Raw genomic sequence first — 18,858 nt, forward strand, 5'->3', positions numbered from 1 at the left:
TAGACGTAAGCCACAAGTGTGTGTGTGTGTATGTTGCCGTGTCTTTGTGTGTTTCAGAGCTGCTGGGGAATTCCTTTCTTTTTTGACGTTTGTGCAGTTTTGACTGTAACTTTACAACACCATGCTTAAAGCAGTTGGAGTTATTCCATTTAAGGTCGTTAGGTCGTTCCCTTTATGCTGGCACAATTAACCTTCGACATGCAGATGAAAAGCAGCAAAAATATTGCATCAAGCATGTAATATTTTAATGGCCCCAGTTAACTGCGGCAGATCATCCCCTCATTTTAAGCATCATATAAAGTAATTCTCTACCACCCTCACCACACATGACCCCTCAGGTGCTATGAAGCTGATAGAATATTTTTCCATTAATATAGATCCATAAAGAAAAGGAAAAGAAATTAAAGTTGCATAAATATATTGGCTGTCTTGAAGATCTTGATTAGCTTTAGCCTTAAAGAAAAAAAAACAGTTATTGGGTTTAAAGAGGACGCTGGCCTTCACGAACAACAACGATACAGCGAACACATCCCTGGGAACAATTTCTGCCAAACAAAAACATTTCGCCTGGGTTTTGAATTACAACATACCAAACAGATTTTACACTTTTCTTCCCGATCTTTGCAGTTAATGAAACATGAGATATATTCACAGGTGAAACTTAAATATTAGTAGTTTATTATGTTAATTTGAACTGACTTTATTGAGTCATCTCACATTAACCTGTATTAAATCAGTTCAAATTTTACACCTAATTTTCCTAACAGGCTACCACACAACCACCACGCATAAAATAATTAAAGAGCAAAACACACTTTAGACGTTATTATAATAAAGTCATCTATCTGTTCATCTTGTTTAAGAACCCAACAATTCATTCAGTCTCTCCATTGATAATTGATGTATATTATTGCCTTATATTGCAGTTTTTAAAAAGGCTCTTGTAGTGTAGGTATATTATTAATTTTGTTCTGACATGCAGAATATACATTAATTAAATTTAAAACACACACACATGCACACATATATATATATACATAGAAAACAGTTAGACAGTAACGTGTGAAGCAGTAGTACACACAGAAACATACACACAGACACTGTCCTTGATGGCGTACTGGTAGACCATTGGTAAATGGAGGGTCATGGTCGGGTCTTCCTCATCTTGTGGCCAAACAAAACCGGCACACTCCTCCACCATCAAGGAAACGCTAGGATGGTTGAACAGGATGAACTGTAACGACCACACTTATAAACACACACACACCCCTGCTCATTCATTCTCATGTACGTGAATCATGTTAAATGTAAAATGATTCAACATTTTTGTGTTTCAGCTTCTTTGATGTGAAGACTTCTTGTTTTTGTGATTAATAAAAACCTGAATATGTCTGGCTCTGGACTGAACAAAACAAGAGGTCTCAAGTTCCCATCTTCCATCTAGGTCTTACATGTCCATGTCAAAAACAATCCAAATATGGATACTACAGGACAAAAAATAAAATAATAATTACAGCCCCAAATGAAAGAACCTGAAGAAAACAACATTTATTTTCTTCAGGCCCCAAGGACATAATATTCTGGGTAGAAAACATTCTCCTGTAAATAATGTTTTGCTAATATATCTTAAAAAGAACCCCAATAATGTCAAAACACATTCTTTAATTTGGAAATATCGTCTTAGTGACAAAAAAAAATGGATAAACTAATTAAATGGAGTGTATGAAAAAGAAGGTAATTACCTACAAACCGAAATAGGGACAAATGAAAATGGCTCCTGCTGATCAGAAGCTATGGCTTCTCTTCTGTTGTGTGTTATTAAATGTAATTTCTTTAAACTCTATCATCAGTTCACTATATTAATACCTCATTACAAGTTGCTCCCCTGTTTATGTTTATGTGTCTGCAGCTTTGCTGCTGTGCTGTAACCGACTAATACAGCTAATGGTGCATTAAGCCCAAATAAAATATAGTTTTCCAAACTGTACAAAACTGATCATGACAACTAACTAACTATTTTGATCTGCCTGCGTATGTCACGGTTTGGCAGGGCAAACCGTGGGGGTGTAGGGAAGGAGGACCCAGGCGCGGAGCTCTGTGTGCTTAGCAGTGTGTTTATTTACAGTGATGGAAAAACATGACAATAAATCCCCGTGCTCTCCCGACTCCTGTGACGTGTCCTCTTCCCAGTGCTACTACTCCTGTCTCCGCTTCTCCGTGATGAGCACCCCGTGCTCGCTGTCCTCTCGTCTCCCCGCTACTCCTGGGGACATAAGAGAGAGGCAGCCGTCAGACACACAATAATGCAGCAGACTTAAACTAGGAACTGGTCGAGAGACTAACGTGAAGCCACGCAATGATCCAGCGTCGGTGGGAGCTCCAAGACTCTCCTAAGTAGCTCCCCCGACGAGCCCTGATCAGCAGCAGGTGTGTAGCTTCGGGTGTGGCCAGTCCCCTAGCAGGGCCACACCCACCAGGCCTGAAGGCGCCTGCAAACAAGTGTTCAGACACACACACACACACACACACACACACACACACACACACACACACACACACACACACACACACACACTCATATCTACAAGCATGGAGAAGAGGGGCAGCAACACCAAAAATACATATAATATAACAAGTCCATGACTGCCCATGGTCTGAGCGACCCAGGACCCTGACAGCCTATCTAAGCTCTTTCTAATCGAAGGTTTGACATCTGCTTTAAAGTTGTACAGAGGGAAGAGACGTCGTCACACTCAAGGAACAAATGAAAACAAAAAAAAATTGATTCACTGAAGTGTTCACCTCTCTAGAGGAAAATGAAACAGTACTCTATCTTTGGTAGACATAACATGAGGATCAGCTACACAGTTGCCAGTGCCAGGAGTGTGTGTGCAGGTTTGTGTGTGTGTGTTTGTACATTTGTCACAGCTTCCAATCCCAGGCGGGCACACCAGAGTCAGTTTTCAGCTCAAACTCCAGAGCTGTTTATTGTGTGCTAAAGAGCACTGATGTTTTTGTGCGTGTGTGCGTTTTAATGCTAAAACATGTCCGGGAAAGACAGAGCGTGCTTAGGATCACGTACTGTAAGTCCACACGCATGAAAGGTTAATTTGGGTTCAAAATGCATTTCTCATTTGATCCACAAAAGAATCGAAATGATTTAAGCTTTGAAAACCTAGCATATATACAATATTATTACAGTTGAATTATTGTCAAATGTTCCAATCACCTGTTAGATTTGGGAAAAGATCATTATTTATGGAATTAACGGTCCCTTCATAATGCTAACCCTGCAGGTTCAGAAATGTGTGTTAAAATTTAAAGTCAAGAAAAAATGAAGATGTCCCGTGTCTTTTTCTGATTACTGATTTTTTGCCTCATCTTGGTGGAAACTTGTGAAGAATTCTGAAAAGGAAAAAAACAGCCATTGAGCTTTTTTTGTTAGTCAGATTGAAACTGCAATGACCTGAAGCTAAAGTGGATTTTGGCTATTTCCTTCCACAAGGGATTACTATAGCAGGTGTTATCAGAGTTTGACCACAGATGCCCGACCACCTGCAGAAGGCGAACCTTTCACTTACCAAGCAAACATGGTAACCACTTTATGATTGAAGACAATGGTTTACTAAGTTCTTTCATACAAGTAATACTAATGTAGACAAGATGGTGAAAAATACTTAATTTCCAAAGTTGGGATTTAAAATAAAGCGTACCAGCCAAGTGAAATGAAGTGTGGCTCAATCTACTGTTTTCCCTTCCTGTTAAAGAGATCATCTGCTTTTACTTTGTGTTTATTGAGGCTTTTTATCTTTGGTCATGGAGCACTTATCTAAATCCATGTTACAAAATGCTTCCCACAAGGAAAGATTTTAACGAAGCAGCATAATATTCATGGTTCACATGTAGGGTTAACCAGCACAAAAGTTCATACGGCAAGTTAAAAAATAAAGAGGAAGAGACCCACTCCAGTAACATCAGCAGCTGACTTCCTGCTTTGCTGCTGTTATTTTTGAGAGCACATGTTCATATCTCAAGTTGTGACCATATAAAATTATGTCACTGTAGAAAAGACACAAGAAAAGTTTTCGAGCATCTGTTAATCTGATGCTCAACTTCTGCCTTGACTTGGACTGCCCCGAAATAGCTTAAAAAAAGCTTTCTTTCTCCTTCAATGTTTATCTGTGGTGAAATAATTTCATACAAAGAACACCTCCAGATTCTTCCAAAAACCTTCCTCAAATCTATCAAACCTGTGAGTGACAGCAGATAACACTCCTGATTGAAAATTCCTCATTGAACCTTGGCAGTCCCAGTTCCATAATACACACACACAGGCCGATCATTGAATGGTGCCTGTGAGATGAGCTGAGCTGCACTTCAATGGAAGATATTTTGGGTTTTAATAGCTTCTCTGGGGCACTTGTGGTGGGGAACAGGTGTGCTGGTTGTTGGAGGGGGTCAGCTAAAAGGACAGTCGAGTGCCAGAATGACAAAATCAGTACAAAGGATTATTACTGCACAGGGGGAAAATTCAACATAATGGTTACATTAGTGTGCACTCCCATTTTTATCTGTAATGTTTATTTATAGCCCAGGGTTGCTCTTTACACAGGTTTTTAAAACTTTTCTAACATTTAATTAGCATGCAGTATGATTTGTGAGTCAGTTATTATGGTAATGTTGAAACAATAATCCATCCATCCATTCGCTTATCCTTTTCAGGGTCGCGGGGGGCGCTGGAGCCTATCCCAGCTGTCATAGGGCGAGAGGCGGGGTACACCCTGGACAGGTCGCCAGTCTGTCGCAGGGCCAACACACAGGGACAGACAACCATTCGCACTCACATTCACTCGCACATTCACACCTAGTGACAATTTGGATTAACCAATTAACCTATCCCCACTAAGTGTATGTCTTTGGTCAGTGGGAGGAAGCCGGAGTACCCGGAGGGAACCCACGCAAACACGGGGAGAACATGCAAACTCCACACAGAAAGACCCCGGCCTGATGTTGGAATTGAACTCAGGACCTTCTTGCTGTGCGGCAACAGTGCTAACCACCGTGCCACCGTGCGGCCAAAAGCTAAATGCAAAATGATAGGAAATGCTTTTTTCCTTTGGACAAATCGGTCAACACAACAAGCCTGCACTGTAAAATCTAATTAGTTCACAGAACTCAAAAAAACCATGTAAACTCGTTGCCTCAAAAAATTGAATAAAGTTTTTCTTAAGATGATTAAGTTAGGGCAACTTACTCATTTTGAGTACACTGTACAGCCTCGTTAGTTCCCAAAACTCAAAAAACTATGTAAACTCGTTTACTTAAGATGACTAAGTTAAGGCAACTTATTCACTTAAAGTACAGAGTAAAAACCTATGTAGTTTCCAGAACTCAAAAAAAATATGCAAACTCGTTGTAAATGAGTAAAGCTTACTTAAGATGACTGTTAGGACAACTTATTCATTGCAAGTCTGCAGTATTAAAAATAACTTGATATTTCTGACTGTACAATACTAATTGTTTACCTACTGACAAACATTTCAAGTTGCCGCGCTTACAAGTATGCACAGGCTCCGACAACTGCGGCTGACAAATGCGATCCTCCTTTTCCCCAGATTACCCTTTCTGGTTCACAAAATAACCTTTTAAGATATTTTCAGGCGAGAATGTAGCTGTGTAATGCTCAAATTAGAGCAGGGCGATATGACCAAAAATATTTATCACGATATACATTTGAAAATTTGTGATAACGATATAACTGACGATATAATTGACACTAGACAAAATACTTTACAACTCCACAGCTTTATTAGTGCAAAAAACCCCATCAATGTATTTTCACTTAAACAAGCAGCTGTTTTTTATGTGCATTAAAGTTATATAAAAATGTAACAGTGCAAATGCAAATTCCTTGCTGACAGTTTAACCAAAAGGCATTTCCAGTGGAAATTGGCCGACATATCCTCAGCATAACCATGTATAATATCCACAAAACTTAAAAAGAGGTTATACACACACAATATGGTAATATTATGTTAAAGCACAGTAGGTATCACTCTGCGAGGCTCCTGACTACGATGCCGTAATGCTCCGACAATCCATCAAGCGGTGCGCTTCATAGCTTAGCAAAGTCATACTAAAATATTTGACAGATCTTCGAGCGCCGCATACGACATAAAATCGTTTCGAGGTCAGTAAACACAACCAGAATTCATACATAAGGCACACGGGATTATAAGGGGCACTGTCGATTTTCAGAAAAATCAAAGGATTGATTTTAAGTGTGCCGTATTTTCCAAACAACACAGTAATAACGACGGTCCGCTAGCATGCGCTACCAAAAATAATGCTTTAGACGAAAGCTAAACCAGTTCCACACCACTGAAGTTGGAGCATTTTTACAAACCAATTCTGGTTCATCCATTTCATTTAACGATCCACTTATTTAAATCGAGTTCTAATAACAAATTGATAAAAACTGAGTTCAGCCTATTTAATATTTTTAATTAAACACAATATTAGATTTTACAGTGTGAGGAAACTTTTGGATCACATGCTTTGTTGAGCCTTGGATCTCCTGACTGTGAGTCAGTGGGATTCGCATGTGTAATGCAATATCTATCCTGACCATATTAGACCTTGCAGATTCAAAATAACAATTTTTAAATGATAACAACTAAAGTGAACCAAGAAGACCGGTTTGGCAAAAAAAAAAAAGAAGAAAAAAAAGAAAGAAAGACAGAAAGAAAGAAAAAGAAGAAGAAAGAAATATAAATAAATGCTGATGAAAAGGCAAACAAATAAACAAACAACAAAGTTTTAATAACTCTGGTGCGAGGTAAACGTATCTAATTTAATATAGCCTGAAGCAAAACTGATTCTTTTTTTTCTTTTTTTTTTAGAGTTTTTTAGGACAATAATACTATTGAGATTAAAAATATCATTGGCAGCAGTTCAGAAAGATGTGGTTACATAACAATAACACAAACACACACAAATACACACTGCAAAATTCACCAAGGAAGTTCACACATATACGTAAGAGTGCGATACGAAAGCATCCAGACTAAATTAAATCAAAACATCAGAAATGTAATCATCACAAACACAAGGAAGCAGATGCAGTAATGTTCAGAGATAACATCTGCTGACTGAAATATTATCTGAAGTATAATATGTAATATGAAGTATTATCCTCCAGGTCTCTTAAAATGATCTTAAATTATTTTAGTATGATTCAGCTTCAAACCTTTTGCAAGCGTCCTTTGAAATTCTGTAGAACACAATAAGAAAAAATAAAAAATTTAAAGCACAATATACCATATAGTATATTAAAGAATATAATCACGTGAATCACCTGATATAAATAAAAATGAGAAAAAACAAAAGGAAAGCTAAAAGTGAGCTGTTGTCTATTAGCATAATACATTGTTTTTATTACACTGTAATAAGTTTATTCTTGTGCTGTTGTTTTATAATTGTCAGTAATATTGTTAGCAGGGCTTGAAACAAATATAACTGCTGTATATTATTGTGTTATATTGTAGCTTTAAAAAAAGACTCTTGCAGTGTAATTATATTACTAATTTTGTCCTGACATTGGCTTTGTAGATGTTAAATACACCAGATTAAATTAAAACCTGGTGAAGCTGCGTGTTACAGTAAGTCTATGAATTATGACTTTTTCTATTTTCTTTCATGTAGATCACACACAAGTCTACATATTTATACACACTCACACTGACATACCACCATACCGGGAACAAACTATCTGACCTTTGACCTCCAGAATTTGGGCAGCCGTTGAGGGATTGGGGAAGTTCATAGCTTTACATTCCACTCATTGGTTGGTTTCATTTGTTTACTCATTCAATTAGCAGGAAGCAGCAGTTGTTACATTCTCAACTGTGACTTCAACCACGAGGAAAACTTCAGCTGGGAGCAATGACAGCAGCTCTGCACCATCATACTCACCATAAAGTCTTACTGATGGAAGTTAACATAACCGACTTGTCAGCATAGTCTTTGTTTAACCCAGTATCACTGGGTATTACACAAATTTTTAATTTTGGGAAATATCATTTTCAAAAATCATGGTACTTATTATCCAACGTACAAAAGCAGAAACCTAATTTCCCATGTTTAAGAGAAAAAACTAAATAAAACCAAAACTTACAACTTGATATGGTGTTGATTATTGATTAGCATATTATTATTGTTAATAATGAAAATAAGAATAAAGACAAGTTACCAGGTAACCTGGTGCCACATAGGTTCCCCACAGACCCACCCCCAGTGTCTGGGTAAAAATACACCGCTCAAACACAGCATTAAAAGCCACATGTCTCCGTAAAGTGTCAGCCCATCGGGACACGGGACCTCTGAGGTCATCCTGTGGTGTATGGCAGAGTTACAGCAGGTCCTTTGGATCCTGCGTTTTAAAGTCTCACTTGGAAATTGGAAATAATGAAGGAAGGAGTTTTGTAAAAAATTTCCACGACTATGATTACAGAGTTTTCATAGAGCACAGTATAATAGTATAATTATCAAAAGTATAAGTGAAGATTTTTTCATTTTTTCCAGCAGACGCCTGAGCTCCACGCTTCAGCGGTGTCCTTTGGTTTTCGGTAATTAGAAGCCCATTAAGGCGGAGGCGGAGCTCTGTGCTCGGATTGGTAGGAAGGAGGTGTCAGAATGGGTGTGTAGCGGGAGGAGGAGGAGGAGGGTTGGAAGCTGTAGGGGTTCTCTTCAGTGTGAGTCCAGTGCGTAAAGAGCGCAGAGCGGCTCAGCGGAGAGAGTCTGAGAGTGTGCCGCTTTCCACCACTTCCTGGATTACTGTTTCAGCTCCGTCCGACCATACACGCTCTATCAATGAAGCTTGGTTCTTATCCGTGATTTCTTCGCCATGAGCTGCCTGGATGTGATGTACCAAGTGTTTGGTCCTCAGCCTTATTTCAGCTCCTACAGCCCCTATCACCACCAGGTACGGAACACACAGACATAAAGTGTTTTATAAGACTTATGTCTTCACTTTAGGCTGCAAGCCACATGCAGAAACTTTATTTAAAGTCAATAAAACTTTATTACGCATAAATCCAAAAGATAAAGGCCATTAAAGCGCACAACCTAAACTTACAGCCCTTAAAAGCACTCTTTAAAAACAGCGCGCATTTAAAAATGTGTTAAACAGACAGTTAATCACCGCTTAGGATCTTATAAAAATGACTGTATCACTGCGCTACCTGCTGCAAGGCTCAAACTCGCTACACAAAACGTAAAGTGTAGAGAAGTTTCAAACTCAATTTTGCGTCAACAGTTTATGTTGTTTGCATTTATCTCACTGTTAAGTTACCTCATAGGTTATATATGTGGTATAGAGTCAATTGCAGTATTAGATAAACATTCTAATTTAACGTGGTCAAAAGTACAACTAAAATAAAATAATAATAAAAAAGATTTAATGAAGACTCATTTGCTTTACAATCTTTTATCTCTTTACTTGTTTTAAAATGTATTTATTTATTTATTTATTTATGTATTTATTTTCTTGCTTTAAAATATTTTTATGTGTGCTATTCAGACTGCAACAGACATTATTTGCTACTCGGGTTTTATCTTTAAGTGCAGTTGTTAAAGTAACATCAGTAAGTTTAAAGTAATATTGTCACTTTTTGAAAGTATATCTCAGATTGTTTTCAGCTTAAATGTCCTTCATCTACTAACAAAACTTTTCATATTATATTTGCTTCTGTCAGTGGGACCTCTGAAGCCTGCAAGGGTCATAAGTTAGAGAGTGACTAGTTTTAAACAGGCTTTTCTAGACCTGTTAAAGAGCTTCTTTTTTTACTCTCAGTCAACATCTACACATATTTCGCATAGTGCTACAACTCACTTTGTCTGGTCTAAACAGCCTGGGGATGAGCCTGTTCCAGCTACACCACATGATTATAGTCTAGATTTTCAGTGCTTGCTAGACAGCAAATTCTAATCCTTTATTTTGTTTAGTCATTTAAACTGAATTTATCATATAACACAGTAATTATATATTCAATTCAATTCAATTGTAGTAATATAGCACCAAATCACAACAAAAGTCGCCTCAAGGCGCTTCATAGATACAGAGAAAAACCCAACAATCATATGATGCCCTGATGTTACTTAAGTCGTTTACATATTGTTTTAACACTATTATTGATATATTTTTATTTATTTATTTGTAATTATCAGTTACTATGCACACATTTAATACATTATTATATTTTAAAACGACCATTTACTTCACATGTTGATAATATCAGCATGTTCCAGTTTATTCATTCATACCTGGAAGTATTAGCTGGTTTTTTTTTTTTTTTAAATGACCAAAAACTGCAAAAAACGTTATTTTTTAAATTTCAAAATTAATGCCAAATTTGTAAGTTATTATAAAGTTTAAGACAATGCAGTCTCAGACAAGCAGATGCTAACTGGGTTCCTTTATCTTCCTCTAAAACCTGCTGTGTCCTTATAGAAATATATTTTTGATGTCAAATGTCATGTCAATACAAAAAATTATATATGCATCAGAAGCATGAGTATATTGTTTTATTACAATCATATAAATATATCTGTGTCCTTTTTAGAAGTTGGCTTTGTATTCCAAAATGCAAGACCACCAGGACAGCGGCAGCCGGCTTGGCCCCCCGGCGATCAAAGAGGAGGACAAGGAGCTGCCGCCCGGTGCCGAGTACCTGAGTTCCCGCTGTGTCCTCTTCACTTACTTCCAGGGCGATATCAGTGCGGTGGTGGATGAACACTTCAGCCGAGCTCTCAGCCAGACGAGTGCATACCCCGCGTCGAGCAGCCACAAGGCCGTAAGAGGTGTGTAGTATTTCTTTTTGTATATATGTATGTATACATACACACACATATGTGTGTATTAGTGGATTATTTTGTCAGTATTTTGAGAATTGTAGGCAACATTTCTCAACATTTCACATTTCTACTCATGAAATGCCTTAATATTCTCAGGTTGTGTGGTGTGTGATCTTTTTTCTGATGTTGACATTGGCGGACTCAGCGTTGTGGCCCTTTTCCACTGGTGATACTTAAATATTCCTGCATATTTGCCACTTATTTCTTTTAGTGGAGTTTTATGCTGCTTTTCATTGTCTTTAAATATTAAAGTGATTGAGTAGAATCAATTATGCCCCAGGCATCTATTTACATGCACTGGTGTGATATTTTTAAATGTGTAATGCCAACTTTTTATAGTGTTTTTTTTTTTAGGAATTGTCCATGTGTATAGAAAGGATAATGGAAAGTTGTGTGTCACCTTTGTCCCCAAACGTGTGTATGTCTTTAAAATAGTAGGATTGATTTTAATGCCACCTTTTGATGTGAACCATCACTAACAATGATGAAAGCTGCTATTTAACTTTAGTGGTAGAAAATTACAAGTGAAATAACTGATTGTATCTATTAAATATAGGAAACATACATATGATAAATACAAATAGTACGATAAGTAGGTATTCAATAAGTAGGCGTAATTCAGCCTGTTCTTGTGAATAAAAAGAAGAATTTAGTCTATAAAGAAACGCCTCTGAAACAGCTTTCAGATTATTTAGAGGGAGAGACGTGTTTCATATGCACCACAAGTGTGATAATGGTCCATTGTGCAAATATCTTAAAATGAAAACAGAAGTTTTACTGACTATTACAGTAAAATCACATAAATAGAATCATTTTTTATTAAAAAAAACCCCATCATGCTCAACATAATTATATGTTGTGTCCTTCTAAGGGGGGAAAAAGTTTTTAATTGAGCCTTGACTTTGCATTTTCCGAGGAAAATTCAGTGGAATAATCCTGCTTCAACACTACCGTGACTTCATCAGAGTCAGAGGCCCAATTACAATCTGGCAGCTACACCCCCCTCCCTGCATGCTTTCAGTCCCTTTGCGCCTTTGCGTGGACGGTCCCCTACATTAAGTGCTATTCCAAACCAATTAGCCTTGAGTGGAAGTGGGTTATAAACCCACCAAAGCCAAAGCTGCACCAGTGCAGGCTTACTAACCACACTCTGTGAAGGAAATGAAATTGAAACAGAGCAGTTGTATTTTCCAATAAGTAATGGACCCGATCTTAATACATCCAGACACTCCAGATGCTGATTGCAAGTTCCTGTTTTGAGCTGAGAAAGGCGAGAACATCCCAGAGGTTGCCGCTACGATTCTACCATATCCATTAATTAAGCGATCCTTCAGCAGCCACAAGTGTGACTCTTCGTGGAGTTACACTTGTGACGGAGCGGGAGTGTGAAGGGGCCGGATTGGAATTGGACCAGAGAGCACAAAAACACAAAGCAAACTGATGATCAACCCACGCCTGATCTAATTGGTTTAGGATAGAATTCTCAGGAAGTAATAAATCCAAGGCGGGGGGGGGGGGGGTTGCCATAATTGGTGCCCAAGTGCAACGTCCCCAACAAAATAAGAGAAAGGAGACAATGCAGATAAAAATACTAAAATAATTCAGTGAATTTTAGTCCCAAAGGAAATATGAGAATGAAATAACTCAACTACACCTGAGCACTCATGTCTGAATTTGTATTTTTTATTGTGTAAACTATGGCAACGAAAAAGAGATGATAACAAAAACATATGACAATATGTTAAGAAATCCACATTGTGTTGCTGCCAGTTATCTGATTTGGAGTGATTTAAATATATGCAACAACAGGAATACCTTTACAGGGTCAGATTAAAGATGGTGAGAGCTACATATTTATCCAAAGATATAAATTCAGTGCACAATTAAAAGTATTTGCCAGGAATTTTCTCATTTATTTTTTTGTATATCGCTTTTAATGACATTACATCTATCACAGGTTTCGCTGAAGTGAAATCCTTTTTAGGGTCACGTTAACCGGTGATTCTTTCCATCAGCTAAAGAATTAAAAGAAACTGAATTGGTATCCCCATTAATATTCAGTTTTAGCTGTGTAAACATAAAGGGATGATAAAAGCCGACATAAAAGGATTCATTCCTTTATTATTTTTGAAATCTATGCTGAATTGAGTTGCTTTTCCTTTCTTCCCGTTTAGCAAACACTTTTTAAATCCAGCACCTTTATGTAAGTTTTATTAGCAAAAAAATGACCGATTGTGAGTGAGGAAGGAATTTAAATTGTCGTACCATTTTGTAACAAAACTTACTATCCTCAAGCCTCACAATTATTATTATTATTATTACTCAGCAGCGCTTGCTTTAAAATTGCATCGACTATTTTGCAGTCATTGATTATCTTGTACATAAAATATCAGAAAAATGTGAGAAATGACCATCACAAATACCACATTGCCAAGGACACAGCTTCAAATTACATTTTTAAACTGTCTAAAAAAACTAACTGATTCCACTTGCAGTGATATTAAAGAAAGAAAAGCAGCAAAATTCACATTAAAGGAGCTGAAAAGACTGTATTTTATGCTTTTTTGCCTTAAAAAGATGATCAATAAGTTGCGATAAATTCAATACGCATACCATAAATTATGACGCTAAAAAAATGATCCTTGTTTCAAAACAACAGTCAAGAATGAACCTTCAACCACAATGTGTTAACATTATTCAAGCTACATACGTTTTAAAAGTCTAAATAAGTAGGTGTGTCATACTTATGAAATGAGTTTCCTTCATTAATGTGCATTTCTATCTTCACAGATGGATCCTTTCCTATGAGCCAGAGAAGTTTCCCTCCGTCTTTCTGGAACAGTTCCTACCAGCCGTCAGTCTCCTCCACACTGGGCGGCGCTCTGTCGGCTCCCCACACAGAGCTCTCCTTTCCAGGTGACCCTTACTCCTCTGCCTCCCTGCACAGCCACCTCCACCAGCCCAGCCCCGATGCCTGGCACCCATCCCACCACCACCACCATCACCACCATCACCCTTACTCGCTAGGAGGTGCTATAAGCACCCAGAGCTCAGCTTACCCACGTCCAGGTGTTCACGAGATGTACGGCACAGCGTTCGACCCACGCTACGGCTCGCTGCTGGTGCCGTCAGTGAGGTCGCACCACCGCCTGACGTCCGGCAGCTCGGTACCGGGGCCCAGTGGCTCTCCCTGTGACCTCGGGGGTAAAGGGGAATCGGGGACGGGGTCGACCTGGAGCGGTGCCTTCACGGGGGCAGGAACAGAGATTGGACTGAACATGGACACAGGTACTGCCAATTTTGAAGTCGATTTATTTTAGGATCTGCATAGAAAACTGCATCTTCTGTCCTTCAGGTAACAGAAAATTCAACTCAAGTGGGCACTTGAGCTAAAATAGACAGAAAAAAGAAGAAACAGCTGGATGATGAACAGGAGGATCTCTCCTCATCAGAATTGCAACAACTGTCATATGCACTAAACAAATAGAACTAACAAAAGGCTGAACTGCAGCACACACATTCTGCACAGTTATGACAAAATGACTTTTACACCAGCTTTTTAGTCAGCAGCCTATTTTTAGTAAAACAGTGATAAAACAATGATGAGCTTTGTGCTTGGGGAAGAGAGGCCCAGCAATTCAACAACCAAGTTTAATCAAAAATCTAAAATATTTTTGTTTGAGTAGAACCGCTTTCTTTGTAAAATAGTTCCGAACCAAGCACTGGAAGGTAAATTTTGCAATAAAAAAACCCTCAATTTAATTTTTGGATATCTTCTTGTCATCGCATAAGTTAAAAATAATCTTTTAACATGCAAAATTTAACATTTTTAGATAGCTAAAGTTATTTGAATCCTATTTAAGGCCTCAGCTTTCAGATTAAGATGTATTATGCTTTCTCTATTAATGCTCTCTAAGCTTTTGTTATGAAACAATGCAAACTTCATGAATGGTTAGAGAAGAAAAACAAATTAATGGCAGAATCCTGCAGTGGATAAGGTTTAGTCTGCTTGCTTTGCCTCAGGGGTCGATGGCCAGTATTTTGGTGAGTTGTGATGAGGCCCTCAAATTGCATGTCGGCTGGTCATTGTTTACTTAAAATGTTAGCTTAAATAAAGAGAGACCTGTTATGTTTTTCTTTATTGACTGTCATACATATTTTTGTCAGTATATGAGCCAAAAGCTCAGGTTTAATACTGCTAAACACTTGATTTTTGAAAGTTCTTCCTAGTTTTAGGAATGAGTGTGGATATCCAAAAGAAATCCTAAAAGAAAGTTGGCTTAATCTGCTTGTGTAAATCATCCAAAACTACTCTAGTACTGAGTAATAATAGGACTGAGAACTCCTCGGATATCAAAGATCTCAGAAAGAGCACGACCTTTAATTGGAAATTGAGATAAAAATGTTTTCCCACACTAAGAGATTCAAAGCAAACACAGAAGAATAATTGTTTTATATTGATTTGTTGTTGTGAGGTTAGAACAGAACAGTCTTAATACAAATTGCAGACTGGATTGATTTAAATGCTGCGTCGCATTCTTCTCATTGGATTCGTTCACATTGTTAATTAGTATTGGTGAAAGACACCGAGAACAGACGTATCTGTGAAGTGTCAGTTACTGGATTTTTTTCTTTTAAATACTGTTTGAGAAGAATGAAAGGCTCGGGAAAACTGTGTAATGAGATGCAAGGTTAACTTGTTATGGGGCTGAAGTAATTGAAACAAAATCAATCAATTGAGCTTAAGATGTGAGCTTACACTTTGACTTCGAGTCGATGAAAACCACCCGTGAAAACCAGTAAGTGACATTCATATTGACACTGATATCAGTCTTTTAAATGGATTTTCTGCTGTCTATATTGACATGCTAAACCTTTGCTGCTTGTTTGTGCAGATGTTGAACTTGGTTTGTCAAAAAGCGCACTCATTTAGAAAACTAATTAATAAATGAGGCTGCTCTAGCATTCATTATAACCTTCTCTTTCTGTGTATCTCTCAATATCTAATTGGGGGGAAACAGCTTTAGTAACATACTGTGAAAAGCAGAATGAAATAACGTTCTGTTTCCCTGCCTGAGATCAACTTACACAAGTGGTTTAAACCAACAAACTGGCTGTCAATCAGCACCTTAACACCAGCTGTCAACTTTCTTTTCTGTTGCTGTCGCGCTTTCATCCCCCTCTGCCTCGGGCAGTTCCTTCTGCTTTTATCAACAGGGCATTTGCGCCTCGTTTTCTAATCTACCTTCTTTTCCTTCTCTGTCTTTTCTTTTCCTGCTTTTCTCTCCTTTTCTCTCAGGTCTGCCAGCACAGGATAAGAGCAAGGATTTGTACTGGTTTTAGAGACCACTGAGACCCCCCTCCCCCCTCTTCTTGTCTACTACTTTGGCTGTAGCCGCTTTCCTGCACTCCTGCTCTACTCTACTGCTGTTGTGGGATGACTGACAGATAAATTGACAGATAGACAAAAACAGTGAGGCAGCAGTTTCTTTTTCCTGCTGTAACGGCTTCTGGTTTACTTGCAGCTCTGTGTTACGGCGGACTGTGCAGCAGCAGTGCAGCCCTGCTGAGCTGAAGGGCAACAGTGTGGATACACAGCGAACATGGAAACAAAAGTGGACTCGCAGAGGGGAGAGAGAGAAAATATGATCTTGATGGATATGGACAAAGACAAGACTCTTTGTGCTTCTGTAACAGGCAGGGACAACATTCCTAAAGTGGAAAAAGTCTTTGGACAGACGGACAGAGACACATGTGCTGTCGGACTCCAAAGACTAGCGCCTGAAAGGACTTGGCAGGACTTGCCTCACTGGGGCAACTGGGCTCAGACACTAGGAGTGTGTTATGGCTGGAGGAAAGGCCACGCTGGTGTCACGGAGGCAGCACAGCAAGATTTTGGCTGAGAGCGAAGGGAGGAGGACAAACTTTTTGGGTATACATGGAGTAATGTTTCATCCGGCACAGCACAGTACACATTAAATGTAACCTGAATGAATGAATTTAAACTGATATCAAAAGATATTTAAGCCATGATTACAGCTTCAAACCTTAGAAATTTAAAGAGGCATATTTTTCCTGGCTTGTAGCGCTAAATATCCATCTTAACTGTTTTGATGTGAGATGCCCAGTTTTTTATACATCAGCTGCCTTCTCCTAAAATTGCACTAAGTGACAATGTGGTGTTTAAAGTGGCAGACATAGCAGCAGTACGTCATTCCAGAAAAAATGAGCACACCATATTTTTTTTAAATCCACCATCTAGAACTATTTCCTCTCTACCAAATTCAGGCCCTGTCTTTCAATGTGCCACATGGAAACTATGTTCAGCAGGTGTAGCTTGGCACGAAAAAAGCAAAACAAAACAGGCTTCTGGGTCATGATTTGTAGAAGGAGACACAATTGCAGTTTTTTTTTAAAAAAATATCCACATTATTGGTGCTTTGAACACCACAAGATGAATGCTGTGTAGTTCCACTGAATTCAAGAGAAAGGCAGCTAGTATCTCCAAAACTGGGAAAATATGGGAAAATGTGTGAGGTTCCTTTAAGTGTGCTCATACATTTTAAAGATGAAGCAAACTGTTGTCTCATATGGCACTGTGCAAAGTTAGGGCTCAGTAACACAGACCTGAAGATCAATCAGTAATCCCCGCAACCTCTAGTCGTGAGGGACAAATGTGGATTCGTTGAGCCATTGGTGAATGGTTGCTTGTGGTTGGTGGCCACCACCAGGTAAATCGTTGCCCGGAGATGCTGACTCATCTGCAAAGACTTGCCATTCACTCGCCAGGATGTTGTGAAACTTAATAGTGTGAAGCTGGAACTGCCTTCAAAGTAAAAGTGACTTACTGCTGAAACCAACTCAGTTTAAAGTGCACAGTTTTTACTTTAAGGGCCAAAGGTCTCCATTTCAAATTTGCATCGCAGTTTTGACAGTTTCACTTTGCTTTTTGAGTAGTTGGCGAATGTTAACAGACAATTCAGCATGACTGAGGAGCTCTGCTTTTGACTGAAGCAATCGCAAGGAAGTTTTTAGTGCTGCACTGTATATCTCCATGTAACCATTTTGACATTACCAACCTCAAAAAAACAGCTTTCAGTCAAAATGCACACTTCAGCATAGCTAACCCGATGTCACCGCTTGGCGTCTAGGCCTGTGTCACTGAGGATTTAATATATATGACAATACCACAACAAAGATGTTGGAAAACAAATCAATATCTTTACAAAATGTTTTGTTTTTCTTTACATTTTTGATGGTTAATAACTGCAGATGGCTATGATTAACAGGATAGGAATGCAGACTTTGTTGCCTTTGAGTGTAGCAGATACACAGGCTGTTAGCTCAGTAAGCATAGATTTGATGATTCCAAAACATCTCAAGTGCATTTGGTTTAAAATTTAAAATGTTTTCATCAAGGTTACTGCAGGAGCATTACATGTTGCATTACGTGCTGAAATTATTACACCAATTATACTGCACCGTTTTGCTGCCTTTCTGTTTTATTTGTGTTTATACTGAAAATCTCAAGGTTCAGGAACTTGTGATGTTTAAAAATCACAAGTTCCTGTTTTCTTGGCATATTGAGCACATTGTTGGCCCTGACAGAAAAACCTCTTCCACCAACATGTGATGTAAAGGTCTCTAAACATTTTATTTGTAGTCCAAATTGAATCACACTTTAGGATAAATATCACACTTTTCAAACTTCACCAAATCAGTGCTTGCTTGAAAACGCTGCCAACTGCTTCTTCTTGGTCATAACCCAAACAAAAATAACCCAAAATACACTATTAAAGGGGACCTGTTATTGCTTTCTTTACTATTTTTGGTCATTCACAATAACTCACACATTTTTTTCTTTATGTTTTGCATGGAAAATTGGAAATAGGATCAGTATAGTGGAGCATGTGCAAACACAAATGCAAAGTTTGGCCATTATGA

General features: G+C 38.3%; 2 protein-coding genes across 4 annotated transcripts in view; one reads left to right on the top strand and one right to left on the bottom strand.

Moving 5' to 3' along the window:
• The window catches only part of LOC308397092 (uncharacterized protein), a gene marked incomplete at both ends in the record, with an annotated part of 535,410 nt that overhangs the window by 219,227 nt on the left and 297,325 nt on the right, over positions 1 to 18,858 (bottom strand). The gene's annotated exons all lie outside the window — the stretch shown is intronic.
• On the top strand, positions 8,740 to 16,909 carry vgll2a (vestigial-like family member 2a). Of its 3 annotated transcripts, none has more exons than XM_080883653.1 (4): positions 8,740 to 8,983; positions 10,623 to 10,860; positions 13,705 to 14,202; positions 16,214 to 16,909. In XM_080883653.1, the coding sequence occupies exons 1-4, from the start codon at positions 8,906 to 8,908 to the stop codon at positions 16,255 to 16,257; spliced, it is 858 nt and encodes a 285-aa protein (XP_080739779.1). In that variant the 5' UTR covers positions 8,740 to 8,905; the 3' UTR covers positions 16,258 to 16,909. The 3 variants fall into 3 exon arrangements, with proteins under 3 accessions (XP_080739779.1, XP_080739777.1, XP_080739778.1); XM_080883651.1 differs by having other exon boundaries at positions 16,440 to 16,909; XM_080883652.1 differs by having other exon boundaries at positions 10,626 to 10,860; positions 16,440 to 16,909.

The sequence above is a fragment of the Rhamphochromis sp. 'chilingali' genome (genome assembly GCF_963969265.1).
Source record: "Rhamphochromis sp. 'chilingali' genome assembly, chromosome: 5".
Classification (NCBI taxonomy): Eukaryota; Metazoa; Chordata; class Actinopteri; order Cichliformes; family Cichlidae; genus Rhamphochromis; species Rhamphochromis sp. 'chilingali'.